The sequence below is a fragment of the Capricornis sumatraensis genome, chromosome 14 (assembly GCF_032405125.1).
Source record: "Capricornis sumatraensis isolate serow.1 chromosome 14, serow.2, whole genome shotgun sequence".
Lineage (NCBI taxonomy): Eukaryota > Metazoa > Chordata > Mammalia > Artiodactyla > Bovidae > Capricornis > Capricornis sumatraensis.
Window position 1 is genome coordinate 74,143,232 of NC_091082.1, and position 22,324 is coordinate 74,165,555.

Genomic DNA, 22,324 nt, shown 5'->3' on the forward strand with positions numbered 1-22,324 from the left:
CTAAACAAAGGATGAGAATTACAATGCAAGTAAAGATAATGGACTTATTTTGCTCCTGAATGAAATACCAAAATAATGTGTCAGGTTGGCGTAAAGGCCAACTGAGCTGAATCCACTGACATAAATATTGCTGCTGACTTTGGATCTCCCTTTTGGATGGCTAATGAAGGATAGCATTTTACATGTGTATTTTCTTAAGGGGAGAAATGTCTGAGATTAGACAGTACATCCCTGGTGCCATCTCTCATGCACTCTGCTATCTGGAAAATGTCTGCTCTGTCAGTGGAATTACTAACAGCTTTTTTGAATGTTTTGCATAACAGTTTTAATCTCATGTGTAATACACAGCCCATCTCTTAGTTGACATTAGCATGGTATTCAAGGAGCACCGAATGGAGCCTCAACCAGTCTTTTTGGTTATCTTCCACCATGTGCCTTTCTATTCTAATCAAATACACTTGTGCAATGTCTCCCGTCTTCTCTTTCCACATTCTCTTGGTCTGTGCTTTCTCTCAAGCTATTGCTTCTTTCTAGCATATTCTTCTTTTCTTATTTTATGTCTGATTCATAGCTCCAATAATGCTCAGCTCAAATGGTAACACTTGTATCAAGACTTTTCTCATCCAGAATATACTCTTTTCCCTCTGGCTTTCTATTGCAATTTTTTGCCACCTCCCTTTTGCATAATTTTCCCCCATTATGTCATATTTATTTCTGTACAGGTTTTGGCTTCCAGTTTTGCTGTAGACTAGACTTTGTCACAAGTATATGCCATAGTGCCTGGGAAAGAACTATATAAATATTCCTGAATAAAAATGAATTCACTTATTCTGATGATATCCAGGGAAGCAGGCAGAAGCTTTGGTTTAGTCTGGATCACAGTTGATGTTCTGGCACAGAACACTTTATTATGCCCATGATTTGACTATTACAGTGGCGACTGCTTTTCTTCTGTGGTTTACCAAGGAAACCCTAGTGATTACTTTACCGTGATTTATTTGAACACTTTCATTGAATGGAGACAATGAGTCAACTTATCAGTATAATTCATATAACTAACCTGGATGTTTTAGGTTGCCTCTGATGCAGGTGAAAACTTGCCAAAAAGAAAGTAACTGAAATGAATCCCAAGTTATTATTACAAACAAAAGAGACAGTTGTTTGAGGCCCCTAAATTTGTATCTGTAGGGAAGCTAGAAATCCTGGGTCTTCTTTCTGAGAAGAAGTGTAAACTTTCCATTCAGACAGCTTAATTATACCTAGGCTATTTGAACATAACCACATAAACTCTCAGGCCAGATTGTGTGCGAGGCTCTTTAAGGGAAACTTTGTTGCAAAGACATTAAATAGTTGTCAGTACCCATGATGTTTAGTGGGTAGAGACTGCTGCTATTAGTCTAGGATTATCAGTGTGATCATGGGATGTAGCACATCCCCTGAGGTGTTTCCATTAAGTAAATTTGGATAAACTGTCCTTAGATCATCTCCCAAGTAGAGAAGGGAATGTACCCAACCACATGATTATATTGAGATTCTGAGACTCCAGAAATATTTCTGGTTGTAGATAGTTACTTTGGTTGCCAGAACCTACTAATGCATTTTCTCCAGGATAAGGATAGTTTTAGAAATGCTCAAATGGCATAAACTTGTTAAGGAATTACAATAAACCTCAAGTCTAACAAAGGACCACACAAGTAGCATATTACGCTGGCCTCGAGTTATTACCACCTGGTACCTCTTTTGAATAAGCAGTCAGACTACACCAGGTGTATTGTTTAAATGGATTAGCTATGGCATTAATTCAGTGTTTAGGGTCAATGGAATGCTCTGTAGTAGATTTTTTTCCTGGAATATTCCCCAGTTATATTTGTCTGCCAATATCAGATTGACAATCAAATGGAATATTTCCTTTAAAAAATATATGTACATTTTATTTATATTTAAATGGGTATGTGTGTGTATGTATATGTGAATATATACAGAATTTACATTTTTTTCCTTGTATTACATTTTTTAAAACAAACAATGACTAGTAAAATATTAGTATTTAAATCTAGCTGGCTTCATTATATCTTTTTGACTGGCACAAATCCTACCCCATGTTAACTTCTCAATAAATATTTGATTAAAAGTATAGTATTCTTTACATTGTAAATGATGGTATGTTATATAAGAGCAACTGATTTGAAAGTAGATGGACATCTATTTTAATTTAAGGTATACTACTTAATACATTTTTGACCTTGAAGAAATTACCTAAACCTACCCAAGTCTGTGAAAAATAGGGGAAAATAATACCTACTTAATATTGTCATGATTAATTAGATGTTGGTAAATGTTTAAACAGTTTCTGACACATGAGTGGTAAAACTAAATTAGTTCTTCTCCAGAGTGTGTATAAATAGTGAACTGTATCTATATTTTCCATCAATTCTAGATAGACATAAAGGCTTTATTTACTTTGGCTTATTTAACATTGAAGCTCCTTAGGAGAGAGAAATTAAAGCCAACTCTAGCAATCATATTTTAATTCATCTATAACATGGCAGACTTCACATTTCGTACCAGGATGTGTTCTCCTTGGCTTAATGCAAGTTCATTCCTCACTAGTGTCACCTGTTCTGTGAGGGTTGATGGGCTGCTCTACTTCGTATGCTCAGGAACCCAAGCTGATGGAGGCACCAACGTATTTAGAACATTGTTACTGTTCAGTCGCCGAGTCGTGTCTGACTCTTTGCGACCCCATGGACTGCAGCACGCCAGGCCTCTGTGCCCCTCACCATCTGCCGAAGTTTGCCCAAGTTCATATCCATTGAATTGGTGATGCCATCCAACCATCTCATCCTCTGTCACCCTCTTCTCCTTTTGCCTTTAATCTTTCCCAACATGTGACCTCTTTTTAGTGGAGGAAAAGACTGGAGAATGTGCATAGAAAAAGGAAGAGATTGTGTCACTTCTAGGATGATACAGACATTTTTGTGAGTGACAGACACACTACACTTCCTTTCTAAGGCATTTGCCAGAACTGTTATCATGGCCTAATGGTTTTCTGGAGCTGGTTTATAAATGGATCATGGAGAGTCAGTTATGTGCTTTCTCTTCCAAACTCAGTGTCATCCTGTTGGGAGCTTGAAATCAGCCACTTGGTAGTATTTACATCACAGAATTTGGCAAATGTCCCAAATTAGGGCTTTTTTTTTTCCCCACAGAGAAGTTTACCAACGCTCTACTAACCTGACTCCTCCTAAGTTGAGAGTGCATTTAGAAATTTAGAATGGCAAATGAATAGATGGGGATATTATTGTTTTCTATGCAATAGGGTCCAAATCAACCCAGAGATTATGTCATCCTAGAATGTTTGCATCAACTTAGAGTATTGAACTTGGAGTAATTGCCGTTTAACTTGCTGTATAAACCTAGGCAAGTAATTATTTCTTTAGGCCCCAATTTCTTTTTGGTGCTTAATGAGATATCGTGTGAACTTACTTAGCATAATGTATCTAGAAAAATTCAATGAATTCTTGATGACTCTGGTATCAGTTGGTCCTAGGGAAATCTAAGGGAAACTGCCAATGTTAAATGTTTGTTGGCCTTATTATTAATGATATTAATAAATTAATTTCATGTATTAAGTACCTATTGAATAGTATTTTATAGGTGATATATTTGATATAATTCTTGCCTTCAAGGGCTTTCTATGTAGAGAAGACTTTCAATATTTAATAGATGTCTAGCTGTAAAAATAGGTTCATCTGCAATATAGTTGACCAGGAAGATATCGGAAGAGCAACTGATTTTCCCTGGAGCTCTCCATGGTGCTTGCCCCATGGTCCTTCAGCCTGCCCTGCTCCTTCATTTCTTAAAGACTCACTCTCAGTTCAGAAGCCCACACTCTGGTCCACTCTGCTGCTGCTTCTCTCTCACTCTTTTGTGTGGCTGCCTGTTTATAACTAGAGAATGCCAGGAGGTATCTAGTCTAACCTCATCTTTGCCTCAACTCAGCTTACACTACAGCAGCCTCTGTATTCCTGACTCAGACCCTTCTGCAACTTGACCAACTTGACATTCTAACTCAGGGCAGTAATGTAACACATTATAAACCTTAATAAATAACATGAAGAAGTAGACTGTTTAAAATGCACCTTTTAGAATTTTAGGCTTATACAAACCCAGTCCAGTGTCTGTCTAGATATTTCCTGTTATGCTTGGAACCACTGTGAGTCACAGGACCCAGGAGGTGAGGATGCCTCTGTGTGGAAGTGATACTGCTAGATACTCTGTGGTGGAGAGATGCTTTTTGGAGCCAAATTCTCACTTTATTACAGCATATAGTTTAAATCTACATGATATAAAGATCAAATAGAAAAAACATCAAAGCAATGGGTTTTGTCATACTAATTTAATTATGTATGTAGAAAAATGGGCCTAAAATTATTCAGAAAGGCAGAGAGGAGTAAGAAATACGCAGCTGCACTTCCCCTCTATTTAACTTAGTCATAGATTAGCTAAATTAGCTAAATTTTCTTTGCCCCTCCAAGGCTTTCTTATCTTTTAATTCTCCTCCAACCCCACTCTGTCCATAACACATTAGAACCCAAAGCCTTTCCTCAGTGCTTCTGGGGTTTCCTGAAGGTTTACTTTGTTTTGGTCTCCTTGCCTCTGATTACTTGTGTGTTGATTCTAATCTTTTATGCCTCCATGTTGGGTGAACCCCAGTCCTTCAAAAATTTCCGGGAAATCCAGTAACAAGACCGTTTTGTAAATTTAGTAAATTTGACTATCGATTTGGGGTTTATCTTGAAGTAACTTGTGTCCTTTTGCTCTCTCCTTGCCCTCCATTCTTCTTTTCTCTATTTTGTTTCTGCTTCTCTCCTGTGAATAGTGTCAGGAATTCCATATATATATTCACTTAGCTTTGTCTGACTCTTTGCAACCCCATGGACACTAGGTTATTCTGTCCATGGAATTTCCCAGGCCTGAATACTGGAATGGGTTGCTGCTCCCTTCTCCAGGGGATCTTCCCAACCCAGGGAATCAAACCCAGGTCTCCTGCATTGCAGGTGGATTCTTTACTGGACGAGCCACCAGGGAAGCGAAATTCCATATTACTCTTCTGTTGTGTAGGGCAGTTGGGTATATTTCAGCCTTTACCCCCAAACCAGCGTAATTCAATTCATTGAAATGATCATGAGAAGCACATGGTGTACCTGTGGAGGTCAGTTTCTGGATCCTCACTGAATTCACATCCCAGCTCTGCTGCTGCTGCCAAGTTGCATCAGTTGTGTCTGACTCTATGTGACCCCATAGATGGCAGCCCACCAGGCTCCCCATCCCTGGGATTCTCCAGGCAGGAATACTGGAGTGGGGTGCCAGTTCCTTCTCCAATGCATGAAAGTGAAATGTGAAAGTGAAGTCGCTCAGTCGTGTCTGACTTTTCGCAGCCCCATGGACTGCAGTCCACCAGGCTCCTCCGTCCATGGGATTCTCCAGGCAAGAGCGCTGGAGTGGGCTGCCATTGCCTTCTCCGCCCAGCTCTGCTGCCTGCTCTTTATCTGTGACTCTGAGCAAGTGACTCTACCTTTCTGATCTGTGAAATGAAGGTGATAATACTATTATCTTAGATGGGCTTTTGTGGGGATTAAAGATGGTAATTTACATAAAAGATTTAGCCTCCTGTACAGAATGCATTTTGTGTATGTTGGACCTTTCTCCTTTTTCCAGTTACTGATACATTTTACCATCATTATTCCTAAAATCTTTTTGTTCCTATGACAGTAGTACTTGAAAGAGGGAGGTCAGCTAAGAAACAGACTAAAATAATAGCTTACTTTAAGACAACAGATTAAAATAATAAATTGTTAGCACTTTCTCATGAAGATATTGAATGTGATATTTTCTGTTCCTAAAATATTGTCCAAGTATTATTGTAATTCTTTCAAGAGAATGATTCAAGAATAATAAGTGAGTATCAGAGGTCATTTTTAACTAACTTAGTTTAAAATATTTCCTGGCATTATATTTTTAAATGAATAATTGTGGTTTATTTGTGATATCTTTTGCTCCTATTCCCCTGATTAACCCAGAGTTGGATGTCATTGTCCATAAAAACTAACTCAGTTGGAAATACCTTTTACTTACAAACTCTTTCAAATCCTATGCAGGGATTCCTACTGTTTACAGTATAATATATAAATAAGAAATTACAATCTTCTTTAATTATGTGTCATATTTTTAGCTTTTCTCAGAGTTTACCTACGTCCTATCCCCACCCACTTTTTTGGTATGTTATTTGGATCAAGATTAATTTATAATAATTTTGTAGAGATTGTAAGAGACTCCGTGTTCATCAGCTCAGCTTTATTTTTAATGTATTATTTGCCAGCTGCTGCTGTTGCTATGTTGCATCAGTCATGTGTGACCCCATAGATGGCAGCCCACCAGGCTCCCCCGTCCCTGGAATTCTCCAGGCAAGAACACTGGAGTGGATTGCCATTTCCTTCTCCAATGCATGAAAGTGAAAAGTGAAAGTGAAGTCGCTCAGTCATGTCCAACTCTTTGCAACCTCATGGACTGCAGCCTGCCAGGCTCCTCCGTCCATGGGATTTTCTAGGCTAGAGTACTGGAGTGGGTTGCCATTGCCTTCTCTGATTATTTACCAGCAGGATACCATATTTTCAAACACGTGGGTAATTTCTAATTTTTCTCAGATAGTAAACATCACTTTAAAAAAACCTTTTTATTTTGTACTGAAGTATAGCTGATCATCAGTGTTGTGATAGTTTCAGGTGGATAGCTAAGGGACTCAGCCATGCACAATACGTGTATCCATTCTCCCCAAACTCCCCTCCCATCCAGGCTGCCACATAACATTGAGCAGAGTTCCCTGTAAGCACCACTTTGGAAATGGACTTATTATCAGTTGGTTTGTGCACAAAACACTTGGTAGATGGGTAGTACTTGATAGCAGGCATTAGGCGAAGTATGTATCACATTTGCCCTTGATAACCTCTCAGTAGCTGTTTTATCATAGGGGACTTTCTGAGCCACAAGGCAACTAACAGCAATAGATAATGTCAGTGAAAAAAATCTAAATCAACTCATAATATTGACTACTTTGTTTCTCCTTGACAAGAAACTAGTAGACAATAGTATTTTCAGTAAAGCTCTCATTATTAAGGCAGTTGAATGTAGACTTCTCAAGGTTTTAAATAGCCCTGTAGGAGATACTCAATTTAAAATTGGATTATGATATATAGTTTCCTTTTATATGTTAATTCATAACACGTTTTCCTTTAGAAATAATGGAATAAGTGTACTGAGACTTCTGCACTTACAGTATTTTGTAAGCCCTATAAAATGAGCCATGGTAATTAGGAACATCATTTATGCTAAGAATGCAACACATTTTTTGAGAAGATGTAATGTTTTTTTTCTTTCCCTTCACCTTCATTTTCCTTTGCTTTGAGTTTCTGCAGGTTCTTCTCAGTGGGGAATGTGATTGGTAGCAACAGGGACATACATATCTCCTGATCTTTTCTGTACTCATTGCCACATGAGTCACAGGGATTTAGGGAAAGCTGTGTGGTTTGCAGAGCCTTGTAGCCATATATAGCCATATATTACCATATATTATATGCATAGTCCTAGACGCCACTGACCAGTAAATTTTGGCTGGAGCTCGGAGTCTGTATTTTTACAAACAATCCAGGTGATTTTGTGTAGGTATAGACATAGTTCGTCCTCAAATCATAATTAGAGAGATACTGAGGTAGGGGTTCACTCTGACTTACCTTGCCCTTGGGAGACAATCTTGCACAGTGGAAAAGAGCCCAGAGTCTGACCTTTGGGTTAAAACCCGACTTCTGCAATGTTAGGAAAGTTGGGAAACCTTGTGAACTTGGGCAAGGTATTTAATGCTTTGGTGCCTCAGTCTGTTTATCTGTGCCATGGGGCTAATGATGGTATCTACCTTACACAGTTGTCATGAAAAACAAATAAGCCAATGTATGCAAAAAGTCTGGACACAAAGAAAGTGCCCAATAAATGTTAGTGTTTTATCCTGTGGTCCTAATCCAAATTATTTATTATTTTTGCACATAGAGGTGACTTCAGCTCTCAGCTATTCAATATCTTGTTCATCTCCTTTAGGAGGCTTTAACTGAACTACAGCCTAGTCTGTGCTCCTTTAATATACACATTTCTTTTCTCTCTACCTTTTCTGTAATTCTGTCACTGCATTTACTGTATTGCATTGGAGATTTCTCTTCCTCCATCTGACTTCCTCACTGGCCATAAGTTCTCAGAGGGTGAGGACCTTATTTTTTCACTCATACTTGTATCTCACTAACTGAGTGCCTTGACTGGGCACTGGTGAGCTGAAGATGCTGGTAAGTTAAAAGCTAGTTGATAATTGACTCTTGTGCTTGTCCTGGCTGTATCTTCCCTAAGCAAAGAGAAAGGAAATATTTTCCATAATAGAACCTGGATGATGTTTAGGGGAGAAGGTTTAGTCATTCATTTATTTCGTGAATATTCATTTCTTTTCCTTTTTTTTGTGGTAATGCTGTTTAATTTTTGAGGAACTGCAAAGATATTTTTCAAATCAGCTGTACCATTTTATATTTTCACCAGCAATGCATGTGGTTTACAATTTCTTCACACTCTTCCCACATATTTTTGTCTTCTTTAAAAAGATTTTATTGGGTTATAATTGATTCACAGTGGTGTCGGTTTCAGGTATACAGCAAAGCAAATTAGTTATACATAAACATTTTCCCTCTTTTAGATTCTTTTATAGGCTATTACAGAGTGTTGAGTAGAGTTTTCTGTGTTATACAGTAAGTCCTTATTAATAATCTATTTTATATATAGTAATGTGTATATGTCAATCCGAATCTCCCAATTTATCCCTCCTCACTTGCCTGCCTTTTATTTTTTTTAAAGACTGCAGCCATCCTAATAGTTTAAAGTGGGATTTCACTGTGGTTTTGATCTGCAGTTCCTTAATGGATAATGATATCAAGCATCTTTTCATGTGCTTATTGGCCATTTTATATCTTCTTTGGAAAAATGTTTATTCAAATACTTTGCCTCATTTTAATTGCTGCTGTTATTGCTTTTTAAATTGTTGAGTTGTAAAAGCTCTTTATATATTGTGGATAATTCTGGATAATGATTGTTTATTAGATATGTGATTTGCAAATATTCCCTCCATTCTATTCAGTGTCTTGATTCTTGAACATCCACCTTGTGAATCAAGTCCATTCACTATGACTGTGCCCCTCTATCTTTTACCACTGAGCGTGCAATATAATACTCAATTGTATAAGCTTCAGGTCCCCTGGATATGTATTACAAAACTTGCATTGAAGTTATGGAATCACGGTTAAGTTCAAAACACCCAGATAAAGGTCACAGTGAGCGGACATCACGTCTAACAGAATGCTCTGCAGTTTCTTTGGCTTTTCAGTGTTTAGTGTGACCAGCACCCTGGATTACCTGCTGATGGAATTTGTCATTAAACATTTTTCAGACGTCTAGCACTGGAAGGCACTCTGTTCGCATTACTGGCCTCAGTACTATTGACTTTCGAGCTGGTTTTTCACGAAAGCCCACCCTGGACTTCAAAAAAACAGTCAGCAGACCGGTGCAAGGTTTGTATTTGTGTATTAGCTCAATTGGCATAGTAGATATTGAAGTGCACAGTACTTCTCAGACTGTGGTTTTGTAATTTTGTAGTTCTTCAGTAAAATTGGGAAACATGACATCTTTATTTGAAATATGATTACACTCCTGTCATAGTCATTGTTTCTTGAAGTATGGTCCAAAGACCAGTGATACTGAACTCACTTGAGGAGCTTATCAAAAGTTAAGGTTCCTGGGGCCTACCTCAGATTTCCTGAATGAAAATTATAGACAGTAGGTCCCAGTTTTGTTGTTTAGTCACTAAGGCACATCCAACTCTTTTGCAACTCCATGAATGGTAGCCTGTCAGTCTCCTCTATCCATAAGATCTCCCAGGCAAGAATACTGGAGTGGGTTGCCATTTCCTTCTCCAGGTCCCAGGAATGTACACTTTAACAAGCACCTCATTGATTCCTATACTTACTAAACTTTGAAAACTGCTGACCTAGATCTTGGGCCTTTTTCTTACTAGCATCTTACTTACCTGTTGTCAAGGTGAAAATATAGAGTGTGTTGTGTATAGTTAAAACACTGAAGATATCACATAGCGTTATATGTTCCAAGATGAAATTATTATTGATTTGAAAGGTGCTTTTTCATCTTATTTTTATTCATGCAAGAAGATTTATTGTTCTGTAGCTGAAAAGAAGGCTTAGTCCTACTGTGACTTTAAATTTCTTTTTTTCTGATTGTTCTTTTATTTTTATTGCTTCAGTTACTAGGAGGATACAAAATAATGAATCTTTAAAACTATTCATATAATACAAATATACAATATTCATAATTCTAATTTTCTACATATAAACATGATTAGATAACTTAAAAGTCATTATCTATGGTTTCCTGTATTTCTCTGGTCATAAACTTTTTTTATTTGTGTAGAAAAGATTCCACAACTGAGACACAGCTTTTGGCACAGCCTGTAGTACTCATATATATGATCCTGGTTACCTGCTGTTATAATATAAAACTTACTTGATAGATAACCTAGGGTGCATATTACTTATAAATGATAAATTCTTTCTCTTGTAGGAATACCTACCTATGTGCTGCTGAATACGTCTGGAATTTCCATCCCAGCTAGAGTAGATCGTCTTGAACTTCTGAGTATCTCAGGCAGTTCTCTTAAGACTATTCCTGTTAAATATTATCCTGATAGAAAACCTTATGGCATATGGAATATTTCTGATTTTATACCACCAAATGAAGCTTTCTTTCTCAAAGTAACAGGCTACGATAAGGATGATTTTCTCTTCCAGAGAGTGTCAAGTGTTTCCTTCTCTAGTATTGTCCCAGGTAAGATGTCACTTTATTCATCACTGGAGTATTGATAGTTTAAGGGGTTTATGTGGTCTTATAAGTAAAAAATGGACTCTAAAGTCAAAAATAATGTCCTCACATTATTACTGAGTCACTGTGTGGAAAAGCATTTACACATAGGTAACAACTTTTCTTAACCGTAAAAAAAGAAATTTCAAAATTTCATGTTAAATCTCACCGATTTGTAGATCTGAGAATCTTAGTAGATTCAAAATCTGTAGATCTTAGAATCTTACGTCAATCAGTGTAAGAACTTGAACTGGGAAATTCTGATGCTCTTCAGTTCAGTTCAGTCAATCCGTCGTGTCTGACTCTTTGAGACCTCATGAACTGCAGCACGCCAGGCTTCCCTGTCCATCACCAACTCCCGGAGTTTACTCAGACTCATGTCCATCGAGTTGGTGATGCTATCCAACCACCTCATCCTCTGTCATCCCCTTCTCTCCCGCCTTCAATCTTTCCCAGCATCAGGGTCTTTTCAGATGAGTCAGTTCTTTGCATCAGGTGGCTAAAGTATTGGAGCTTCAGCTTCAGCATCAGTCTTTCCAGTGAATATTCAGGACTGATTTCCTTTAGGATTGACCGGTTTGATCTCCTTGCAGTCCAGGGGACTCTGAAGAGTCTTCTCTGACACCACAGTTCAAAGCATCAATTCTTCGGCACTCAGGTTTCTTTACGGTCCAACTCCCACATCCATACATGACTACTGGAAAAGCCATAGCTTTGACCAGACGGACCTTTGTTGGCAAAGTAATGTCTCTGCTTTTTAATTTGCTGTCTAGGTTTGTCATAGCTTTTCTTCCAGGGACCAAGCGTCTTTTGATTTCATGGCTGCAGTCACCATCTGCAGTGATTTTGGAGCCCAAGAAAATAAACTTTCTCACTGTTTCCCCATCTATTTGCCATGAAGTGATGCTCTTACTCCCCATAAAAAGCCTGGGACTTGTGTTTAATGTTTGATTAAGCTGTCTAATTTGGCTAAAGTTTATATATGATTATCAGAAACCTTCTATATAGTAATCAATAGTTCATTGTAAATAACATGATGAGTTTGCCTTTATTTGGTTAGTTGGTTGGTTAGTTAGTTAGTAGGCTAGTTACTTATATATTTGCTATTATTTCCAAATGCTGATGACTGAATTTGACCAAAACTTTAAAACTGTGTGTAGCTTGAACCATGGACTGACACAGATATCAGTTAGTTCAGTCGCTCAGTTGTGTCCAGTTCTTCGTGACCCCATGGACTGCAGCACGCCAGGCTTCCCTGTCCCATCACCAAGTCCCGGAGCTTGCTCTTGTCCATCAAGTTGATGATGCCATCCAACCATATATATTCAACAGATATAGAAAGATTGATTCTAATGTTGCCCTACTGGATGGAGCAGTAACAATTTATCATTAATATAGAAGGTTTATATTTATATTCAGGAACAACTCTATTGTTTAATGCTGAGAAAAGATCATAGTAGAACCAATCTCAGTATTTCCTCAGAGACCATATACAGAGTTAGTTGCTTTAGCCCCTGAACTGAATGCTTAAAAAAACTATTGGATTCTTAAGAAATCAATTTTTTCATTCTTTTTCTGGAAATAGTTACACTATGAATTCAATTCTAAGCTATGTGGGTTATACATACCTTTACATTTTCAGAATTAAACTCTCTTCTACAATTGATGATACTTTGTAACTTATTTGGTAATTTTGCTTTCTATCTTCCTGGTAAAAAAAAAAAAAATTAGGCCTTAAAATCAGTGGAGTCATAGATTCAATGAGTACTTTCTGGAGATAATCCAGAAATTAATAAACTTGGAACAAAGAAGGATAATTAAAGTGATTTTTAGTGGTTTAGATTAACTGAAATGCAGAGAATTTACTGGAATAGTTTAAGCATAAAGTTTTGGATGGGTTAACAGGAAGTACCAAATATCACTGTGACCTTCTTGCCCTTCTTTTTTCCCCAGATGCTCCGAAAGTTACAATGCCTGAGAAAACCCCGGGCTACTACCTGCAGCCGGGCCAGATTCCCTGCACTATTGACAGTCTTTTGCCTTTTACCTTGAGTTTTGTCAGAAATGGAGTTACGCTTGGAGTCGACCAGTATTTAAAGTGTGTAAATGCTTCTGTTAGTAATATTTAATAGCATGAAACATCAGAAATACAGATAGATATTTATGTTAGTCTGCATATTCATTATAGATTCTTATTTGCTTCATGGTCCTGGGGTATAACACTGAGCAAAACAGACACGATTCTGTACCTTTGTGGAGCTTATATTGTAAAGAAGGAAGACAGAAATAGATGATAAGTATTTATGGTAATATAATAAATGCTGGAATACATTTAAGAGTTGATTGCAAGTTTTATAGGATCTCAATTTTATAGTTTGAAGGTCCCTTGAGAAGACAAAGAATACAAAATTATGAATATAAAGTTAGGTACTGAACCTTGCAAGAGACCTTGCAAGTGAAAAGACCCTGAAGTTTAAACTTCAGTGGCTTGAGGGTAAATATGTCTCTGAATCTGATTTAAAGTGTTATGATAAGTGAATCTGATGTGTTACAATGAAAAGTAGAGCAGGTTATTTCAGGCACATAATTACTGGTTGGTGAAGGGCATATGATTTTGGCCAAGTTGCAATTTAAAAATTCATAGTAGAGACATTTGAGTAAGGACCTGAACATGGTGAACGAGATGGTCCTGCAGATATCCAGGGAGGAGTGTTCACATACCAGCAACAATCAGTGCAAGTACACTAAAGCCAGAGTCCGCCAGGCATGTGGGGAAGAAAGACAGGAAGGAAGCCAGAGTAGCTGGAGCCCAGGGAGCCAGGAGGAAAGGGTGAACTATCTGCTGGGATGCTGTCAGAAGACTGGGGTTCCATCTTTGGGTGGATAAGATCCCCTTGAGGAGGGCACATGGCAACCCATTCCAGTATTCTTGCCTGGAGAATCCCATAGACAGAGTAGCCTGGAGGGTCACAAAGAGTCAGACACTGCTAAATCCACTTAGCACACACACACACACTGCAGCCACAAATCAATGGGAGTGGGCTAGAGGACACCAACTTTCCTTGAGAAGACCGGTGAATTTTCTGGACAAATTTAAGTCATCTAATGATAAACATTAAGTAGACCTTGAAAACTAGAGGATGATTTCTGGAAAACTTTCTTGTTGTTGTTAATTTACTATAAAACAAACTACATTCAAGGAGAAAAACTCTAAGTATTATTTTATAAAACTTTCACACGGGTAACTCAATATTCACATAAATAGCTTCTGTAATATGTTAAGTTTTGACAAATCTTAGCTTATACAATCTCCTCATGGGGTCATTTAAAGCAAAAGCTGTGGCAAGAATGTTTATCATAACTTGAATTTTCCATTAGGTAAAGATTGGACTTATTTCCTGCTACTTTCTTAACATACATCTTGATGATTTCCTTAGCTGCATAGTTAATAACCAGCAACATTAGCAGACCAAGACATCAGATGACAAAGTCACATACCTAACTGATGAAATCAAACAATTCTGCTTTGGATTTAAATAGTAACATTTCTGAAAGACAGTTGAGATTCTTTATAAACATTAATTTATTAATTCACCCAGTTCCTCTGAGGTAAACCACAAGGATTCTTTCTTGCATTTTTCCAACTCTGTGGCCCAGAGATGTGACATGCCTTGCTGACATTTGTTAAGTTCTCTAGATGTAAGAGTCTAGAGACAAAAGTGGGCATGGGTGATGATGGATTTGATGCTCTAATCCCCGTTCACTCGCACATCTCTGCCCTGGATTTCCTGACAACTCCAGATGCATGACTGGATCTTTTGCTGTGTGAGTCACGATGATTTCTAGGGGACGTGGGGGAGAATTCATTTCCATGAGCACAAGACTCATTTCTAACTGACGTGTGCCTTCCCCTGTTCCAAAGGCCGTTCCTTCCAAACTTTTTATTGTGGCCATGCAATCTTAGTGAACTTTCCTGGTGGCTTTTATGGTAAAGAATCTGCCTGCAATGCAGGAGACCTGGGTTCGATCCCTGGGTTGGGAAGATCCCCTGGAGAAGGGAATGGCCCTCCACTCTAGTATTCTTGCCTGGAGAATTCCATGGACAGAGGATAATGCCTTAGTGATAAGGCTACCTGAAAAGGAGAATTGTTTTCATGTAATGATTTCATAAATGAGATAGGAATAAATATAATACTAAAGAATATTCTCTTAAGCAACCCATACACTGGTTACATGCCTTTGAATAAATTACTTGTACTTCTCCCTACTTTCTTGTGTTTATTTTTTTTTATTTTTTAATTTAAATTTATTTATTTTAATTGGAGGCTAATTACTTTACAATATTGTACTGGTTTGCCATACATCAACGTGAATCCGCCACGGCTGTACACGTGTTCCCCATCCTGAACCCCCCCTCCCACCTTACTTTCTTGTTTTTAAAGAAAGGACCCTAAGACTAGAGGAATTGCTGCTTTCTATTCTAAAATTTCCATGTGTCTTAAGTTTTTAATGAATCCTAACATATACTTGGCCCTGAAGTAAGCACTGCAGAAGGCACAAAAAAATGTGTATAATTCAAACTTCTACCTTCCTGGAACTTACCAGTACCTTCTAGATAATGGCAGTTGTAAACTTGAGTTTAGCATACTGCTCTAAAGCATTCAAGATGCATCTTAGGTGATCAGTGCAGCAAAGAGTAAGTCATACTCCGTTTTCTTCTCAATGGGGCAGTAAGGACCACTGACACCTAATGCAGAGACACATGTGAAAGGAAACAGTATTAACTGAGGGACATATTCCCAGTTACTAAAATATATGGAATGGTCACCTTGCTTACTTTCTCACTTTCCTGATGGCAGGAACCTGTGTTTTGACTTTCTTTTAAATATAGGTTAGTGGTAAATGTACCTTAAGAGCTCAAAGAATTCTTTATAGTGAGTCCCATTCATTTGAATTGGGAGGGCTCTGGAGTTATTACTGTGAGGAATATATCTTGTACATTTTCAGCTTCAGTGAAAGGTATCTTGACTCTGCACTGGGTCATTTTATCCATATCTTTAATGTTTAAAAAATGTTATAAATAAGAAAAAATATGAAAGTATGACAATCATATTTTAGAATAATATAATGCTTATTTTATAGGTTATCAGAATCTTTTAAATAAGAATTAAATGGCTATTACTAAGACACTGCCAGAAGATGAGTAACAAATTGAAATGTTAGAGGACATGTGTGCTAAGTTGCTTCAGTCGTGTCTGACTCTTTGTAACCCCATGTTACAAAGCCCACTTTACTGTAGCTCACCAGGCTTCTCTGTCCATGGGATTCTCCAGGCAAGAATACTGGAATGGGTTGCCAGGTCCTTCTCCAGGAGATCTTCCCAACCCAGGGACTGAACCTGGGTCTCCCACGTTGCAGGCAGATTCTTTGCCATCTGAGCTACCAGGGAAGCCCTGCTAGAGGGCAGAGTATATATTTTTATTAAATGAGTGAATATATAATATAGGAAAAAGATTTGTTTTACTTAAATGACAACTTTGATTATAAAACTGATCTTTTTTTTTTTTTTACTCATTGTATACACGTATTGAACCAGATATGGTATATAGTCTTATGTGGAGCTTATACATAAAAAAGTTAAAGAGAATTTATCTTTTTGAGAACCAAAAAATTCTGTTTTCTACCTTCATATTTGTTAATTACCTGGTTCAGTTGCTTTGGCTAAATCCCACTGAAAATGACCAAAAACTTGAAAAGAGAGGGGAAGGAGAGAAGATTTAAGGAGTGTTTTTCTGCCAATTTTTGAAAATCTTATTTATTTAGTTATTTTGACCTAGTCAGAGAATATTTTCTTAAAGAAATTTATAGTCTCCATAACTGGACAGACACAGACTGTATTTCTAAACAGCAAAGGAGAGGCCTGATCAAAAAATAATAGTCAAAAGAAAGTAGACATATGGATGCGAAAAAAGTGAAAATCAAAAGTGGTAAAACTATCGGCAGTGTTTTTGAAATGACTTTTGAGAAAAATTAAAGATGTCTCCATGATATTTTCTCAGCAAAAAAGGTTCATTCTTCTATCCACAGCCTCTTTAAAATTATTCTCACATTTGGAAATGATTTCTCCTGTTAGAACCTAGGAAGATCAATAGAAAAAAACAAAACCAAAGTTACTGTCTTTGTTTTTTTGCTCAGATTAGAGAAGCTTCACTTTCTATTTAAAATGTAAGAGGTGTATAGTTTTAAGCTACAGAGAAATCTGCAGTTTAATCAATTTACTTTCTTTGAACTGTTCTCTTTGTTCATTTGAATGACTAAAACAAATAGTGGAATCACTGCTCAGCCTGGTCTTGTGTTTGTAGTAACTAAGCATGGCTCTATGTTCTTGCCGCAGAGAATCTGCCCGCGTGACATGGGATATTGAAGAGGTCGCTCTGTCTGACGAAGGCCCCTACGAGTGCATCGCTGTCAGTAGTGCAGGGACTGGGCGAGCACAGACGTTCTTCGACGTGTCAGGTAATTATCACTAAGTCCTTGGCAGTTGCCTCAGTATCAATGCAGGTATGGAAATGGGATGTTTGTTAACCAGGCTTCGCTCCGTATTAACTTGTGAGATCTGCCTTGGACCAGTTACCTAAGAACTCAGTGCCTTGGTTTTCCCACTCTAAAATGATGATAATAGCAGTAATAGTCTCTTTTTTCATGGAGAAATTATGAGGATTAAGTGAGAGAGTATATGTTAAGCACAGGATAGAATCAGGCACATAGAAACAACTAATAAACATGTTTTTAAAATTATTGTTGATGTTATTATTATTGTAGGGGTTTAATATTTTGAAATCCTCATATGGCATTCTCCTTTGAGAAAACAAGGGAGAGATCCATCTTTAGAATAGCAAGGTTCAACTTTCCCTTTCTCTTCCCATGTTTATAATATGCAAAGTGCTTTTGTGGATGGATTCTGACATCTGAGTTGAAGACCCTAAGTGTCACATTCAAAAACACAGGACCTCAGTAATTACAGTATTGGTATTGAGAGGGACAGGAGTCATGCTAATTAATTCACATTTAAATAGTAAGTTTCCTATAAATAGACAAGGCTCTCATTATATTATCATTTTTTCCTCCTATCTCCAGAATTCTTTAGAAACCAGAACAACTACCATATATTATCAGTGATCAAGATTAAGCTACCTACTCAACACATATCTAGAATTTATTAGAAATTTTGTTTTAACTCAGTCATTTTCTGCCTGCCTCATAGCCTAGGGTTAATGTATGTTTAATAGTAACCCTATTCCGACCTAAACGTGCCTGTGGAGCTTTCTTATAACAATGTCTGAACTGTCAGTTTGTGCATCTGAAATGTCAGAGGTGCATTTTCTTGGAAAAATGTAAGACAAAAGAAGCTTTATAACTGTAGGACTGTTTTGAAGCCCAGAGTTTACGTTTATTATCAATAAGTTCAAGCTGAACTTTTAAACTGAGGCATGCAAGCCTGTTCTTCTTGCAGTAAATTATTTGTATTCTCTTATTCTTAGAAAAATAAAGTTTGTCTTCTGAAACAATTTAGCAAGTTGACATACATCATAAACTATTCATTTTTTCATCTCCAGTAATTACGAAAAGCACTGGAATCATGTCAACATTCCTCAGCTTCTGGGAAAACAAACACTTGAGCACTTGAGTTTTTTCCCAGCAATATTAATTAAGAGAAGGACAACAGAGAAAAGAGATTTCAGTGAGTGGACTCAGGCATCTCGCATAAATAACTGGGAAGTGCCGGAAAGGACTTGTGAACTGACTTCTAAGAATTTGGCCCTATGGTATCAGTAACTTCTGAATATACACTCTACCCATGCCCTTGTAGTGTTAATCTGTGCCAGCCAAGCCGTGGTATCACTGGGAAGTTGTACTATGCCAAAGCCAGTTTTCAGGAATTGTGTCCCCTTTGCTTAATCATCAAAGAGGAGGCAGAAGTGTGATACGGCAATGACTGTAAAAATAGAAGTAGCAAGGAAGTACCCCTTTGGACTTGAAAGAATGGACATTTCTTTCTGAACTTTTTTTTTCTTTTAACCTACCAGCCTTAAACTTCCACCCAGGCCCTGGCTCAGCCATCCTACTGTCGCTACTGACTAGCACAAGAGAATCAGCTGTTTATTCATAGGATAATTAGATGTTACATTTAGACAGGAGTGCTGGGAAGCACAGCATGATGGGATGGTGATGTTTTACTGGTATCACTGTGGACATTATTTTATAAAGTCACATAGCACCTGAGAAATGTTTCAAGGAAAACTAAAGTTCTACCAATATGTTACTTGAATATTTTCAGCATTCTTCTAGCCAACAATTTTTAGGATTTTTGGTTCATTGGAAATATTGATATTGATCATTTTAAATGGAAAATGGGTGTAAAAAGAATTATACTTCTCTTTTATTGCGTGTAAACATATAGAAACGAATGAACAGAACTGCAGAAGTAGCAAAAACCCTTTACACATGGCACTTGGTACTTTAGTACTAGTACAGTCATATTAGTTTTCTCTACTGAATTGATTTATTAGCATAATTCCCTTCCCATCACACACACACACACACACACACACACACACACCTGAAATTTTGGCCTTAAGTAAATTGCTAGGCTGGAAGAAGCACAAGCTGGAATCAAGATTGCCAGGAGAAATATCAATAACCTCAGATATGCAGATAACACCACCCTTATGGCAGAAAGTGAAGAGGAACAAAAAGCCTCTTGATGAAAGTGAAAGAGGAGAGTGAAAAAGTTGGCTTAAACCTCAACATTCAGAAAATAAAGATCATGGCATCTGGTCCCATCACTTCATGGGAAATAGATGGAGAAACAGTGGAAACAGTGTCAGACTTTATTTTTTTGGGCTCCAAAATCACTGCAGATGGTGATTGCAGCCATGAAATTAAAAGACACTTACTCCTTGGAAGAAAAGTCATGACCAACCTAGATAGCATATTCAAAAGCAGAGACATTACTTTGCCAACTAAGGTCTGTCTAGTCAAGGCTATGGTTTTTCCAGTAGTCATGTATGGATGTGAGAGTTGGACTGTGAAGAAAGCTGAGCGCCGAAGAACTGATGCTTTTGAACTGTGGTGTTGGAGAAGACTCTTGAGAGTCCCTTGGACTGCAAGGAGATCCAACCAGTCCATTCTGAAGGAGATCAGTCCTGGGTGTTCTTTGGAAGGACTGATGCTAAAGCTGAAACTCCAGTACTTTGGCCACCTCATGCGAAGAGTTGACTCATTGGAAAAGACTCTGATGCTGGGAGGGATTGGGGGCAGGAGGAAAAGGGGACGGCCGAGGATGAGATGGCTGGATGGCATCACTGACTCGACAGACGTGAGTTTGAGTGAACTCTGGGAGTTGGTGATGGACAGGGAGGCCTGACGTGCTGCGATTCATGGGGTCGCAAAGAGTCAGACACGACTAAGCGACTGAACTGAAAATTGATTACAGAATACTTGTCAGGCAATCTTAAATTGTAATTATAGGATACTCTTTCAGAGCAGGGTAAGACATGGAAATAATATTGTACCACCTCATCACTTTGTAGCTAAAGAAAGTGAAACCCAGAACAGGCAGGTGCCCCATTTCTGATGACATAGGTTGGTGGTGAGAAGTAGATTCCTGGCCTCCTGACTTTCAGTCCAGTGAGCCTTACTTAATGTCACAAGGCCTATACTTATCATTCTTTCTCAGTTTTGAGATTCCATCTCTGGTCCCTAATCTTAGCCTCAGACATTCTTTCACTTAGGAATGACTACCCCTCATCCTCTCGGGACCAGGCTATTTCCAGTAATTTGTTATCTTAGACTCTTCTGTAAACTGCTGTCATTCTCCTTCATCATCTCTCCCATCACCACCCAAGTTATTGATGTAAATATTTCAGTGTGCATAATGTTTATCCTCTCCAGATATTTATGCAGCAGTGGTATTGGATGTCATGTTAAAAGCTCTTCTGCCCCTGGATGTTAGTAGGTTGCTGGTGTTTGACGTACTTAAATATATATTTGAAGAGGAAATAGACTCTAACACAGATTATGCGAGCGAGAGAGTTATCAGGGAGTTTTCTAGGGAAGAGCACCCGTGAAGGAGTGGAAGAAATTACATCATGATGCAATCACAACAGAGGCCTCAGCGGATCCTACAGGGGCTTTGACGCTGGGATGACCTTGAACTGAGGCAAGAGAGCTGTGTGTTTTTCCTTCATAAAGTGGTCACCAGAAGTGGGCTGCAGTGGAAAGGGAGCCTGACCAGGCACGTCAGCTCCCTTGGCTCTGAGCTCAGTCATAGTCAACAAGCAGAGCAGTTAGGGAAATGAGTGCCTCGGTTCTTGAGAAGGACCTAGGTAAGCACCTGGCATCCCCTGTATGCTGATAATGTGGGATTTACAGTTTCTAAACATCCCTAGTCTAACTGAAGAAGGTTGTTTAAAAAGAACGACAACAACAAAGGAAATTATACAACACATTTTGTGGTCTTCAGGAAGATGTTGGTAGAGTGTTAACACGTATTCACAAATGCTCACTTCTGGGTCTTTGGTCCATACTATCTTGTATGTTACAATCATAGAGCCTTGGTGCTAGAAGGGTCTTCTGGATTACCCAATTTAATCATCTCATTTTTCAGGTAGGGAAACATTGTGAATATATTGCCTTTTCTAGGATCGTCCAGGTAAATTTGGATAAAATTAGGCAGCCTGTGTTTATCAGATTCAGCAGCTCAAAATACAGGATGCCCACTTACATGTGACTTTCATATAAATATGTCTCAAAATATTTCATGAGAGATACAAAAATAGTATATAATTATATAATAGTATATAAAATATCTTATATATTTTAAAGTAATATTCAATGTTAATCTTAAATTCAAATTTAGCAGAGCATCCTGCATTTTATTTGTCAAATCTAAGTAGAATTCAGTCAGACCTTTCTCACTTTCTCATATACTCTCTCCAACTGATTCATTAACTTTTCAAAAGAGGTTTTAAAGACATAGCAGAATGGTAAAAATTACAAATATTTTTATAATTTAAAGTAGCATATATTCCTCTAAAAATGTTTGGAAAACAAAGATAAATATAAAGGAAAATAGGAAAAAATGTACATATTTCCTTCTCTCAGAGATAACCACTATGGTTTTGGCATATTACTTCCAGGTTTTATTTTAGGCTTAAGATATTCATCTGTACTTATATACAGTTTTGAGTAGAGTTGGATCTTGAATATCTGATCTTCTTTCACATTTCAACTGAGACAGATACTTGGC

General features: G+C 37.8%; 1 protein-coding gene across 1 annotated transcript in view; it reads left to right on the forward strand.

The window, feature by feature from the left end:
- The window catches only part of HMCN1 (hemicentin 1), a 537,733-nt gene that overhangs the window by 206,361 nt on the left and 309,048 nt on the right, over window positions 1–22,324 (forward strand). The window contains exons 7-10 of the mRNA XM_068985901.1: window positions 9,533–9,653; window positions 10,717–10,980; window positions 12,967–13,111; window positions 17,408–17,529. Coding sequence (XP_068842002.1) covers window positions 9,533–9,653; window positions 10,717–10,980; window positions 12,967–13,111; window positions 17,408–17,529 — 652 coding nt within the window. The remainder of the gene's footprint in view (window positions 1–9,532; window positions 9,654–10,716; window positions 10,981–12,966; window positions 13,112–17,407; window positions 17,530–22,324) is intronic.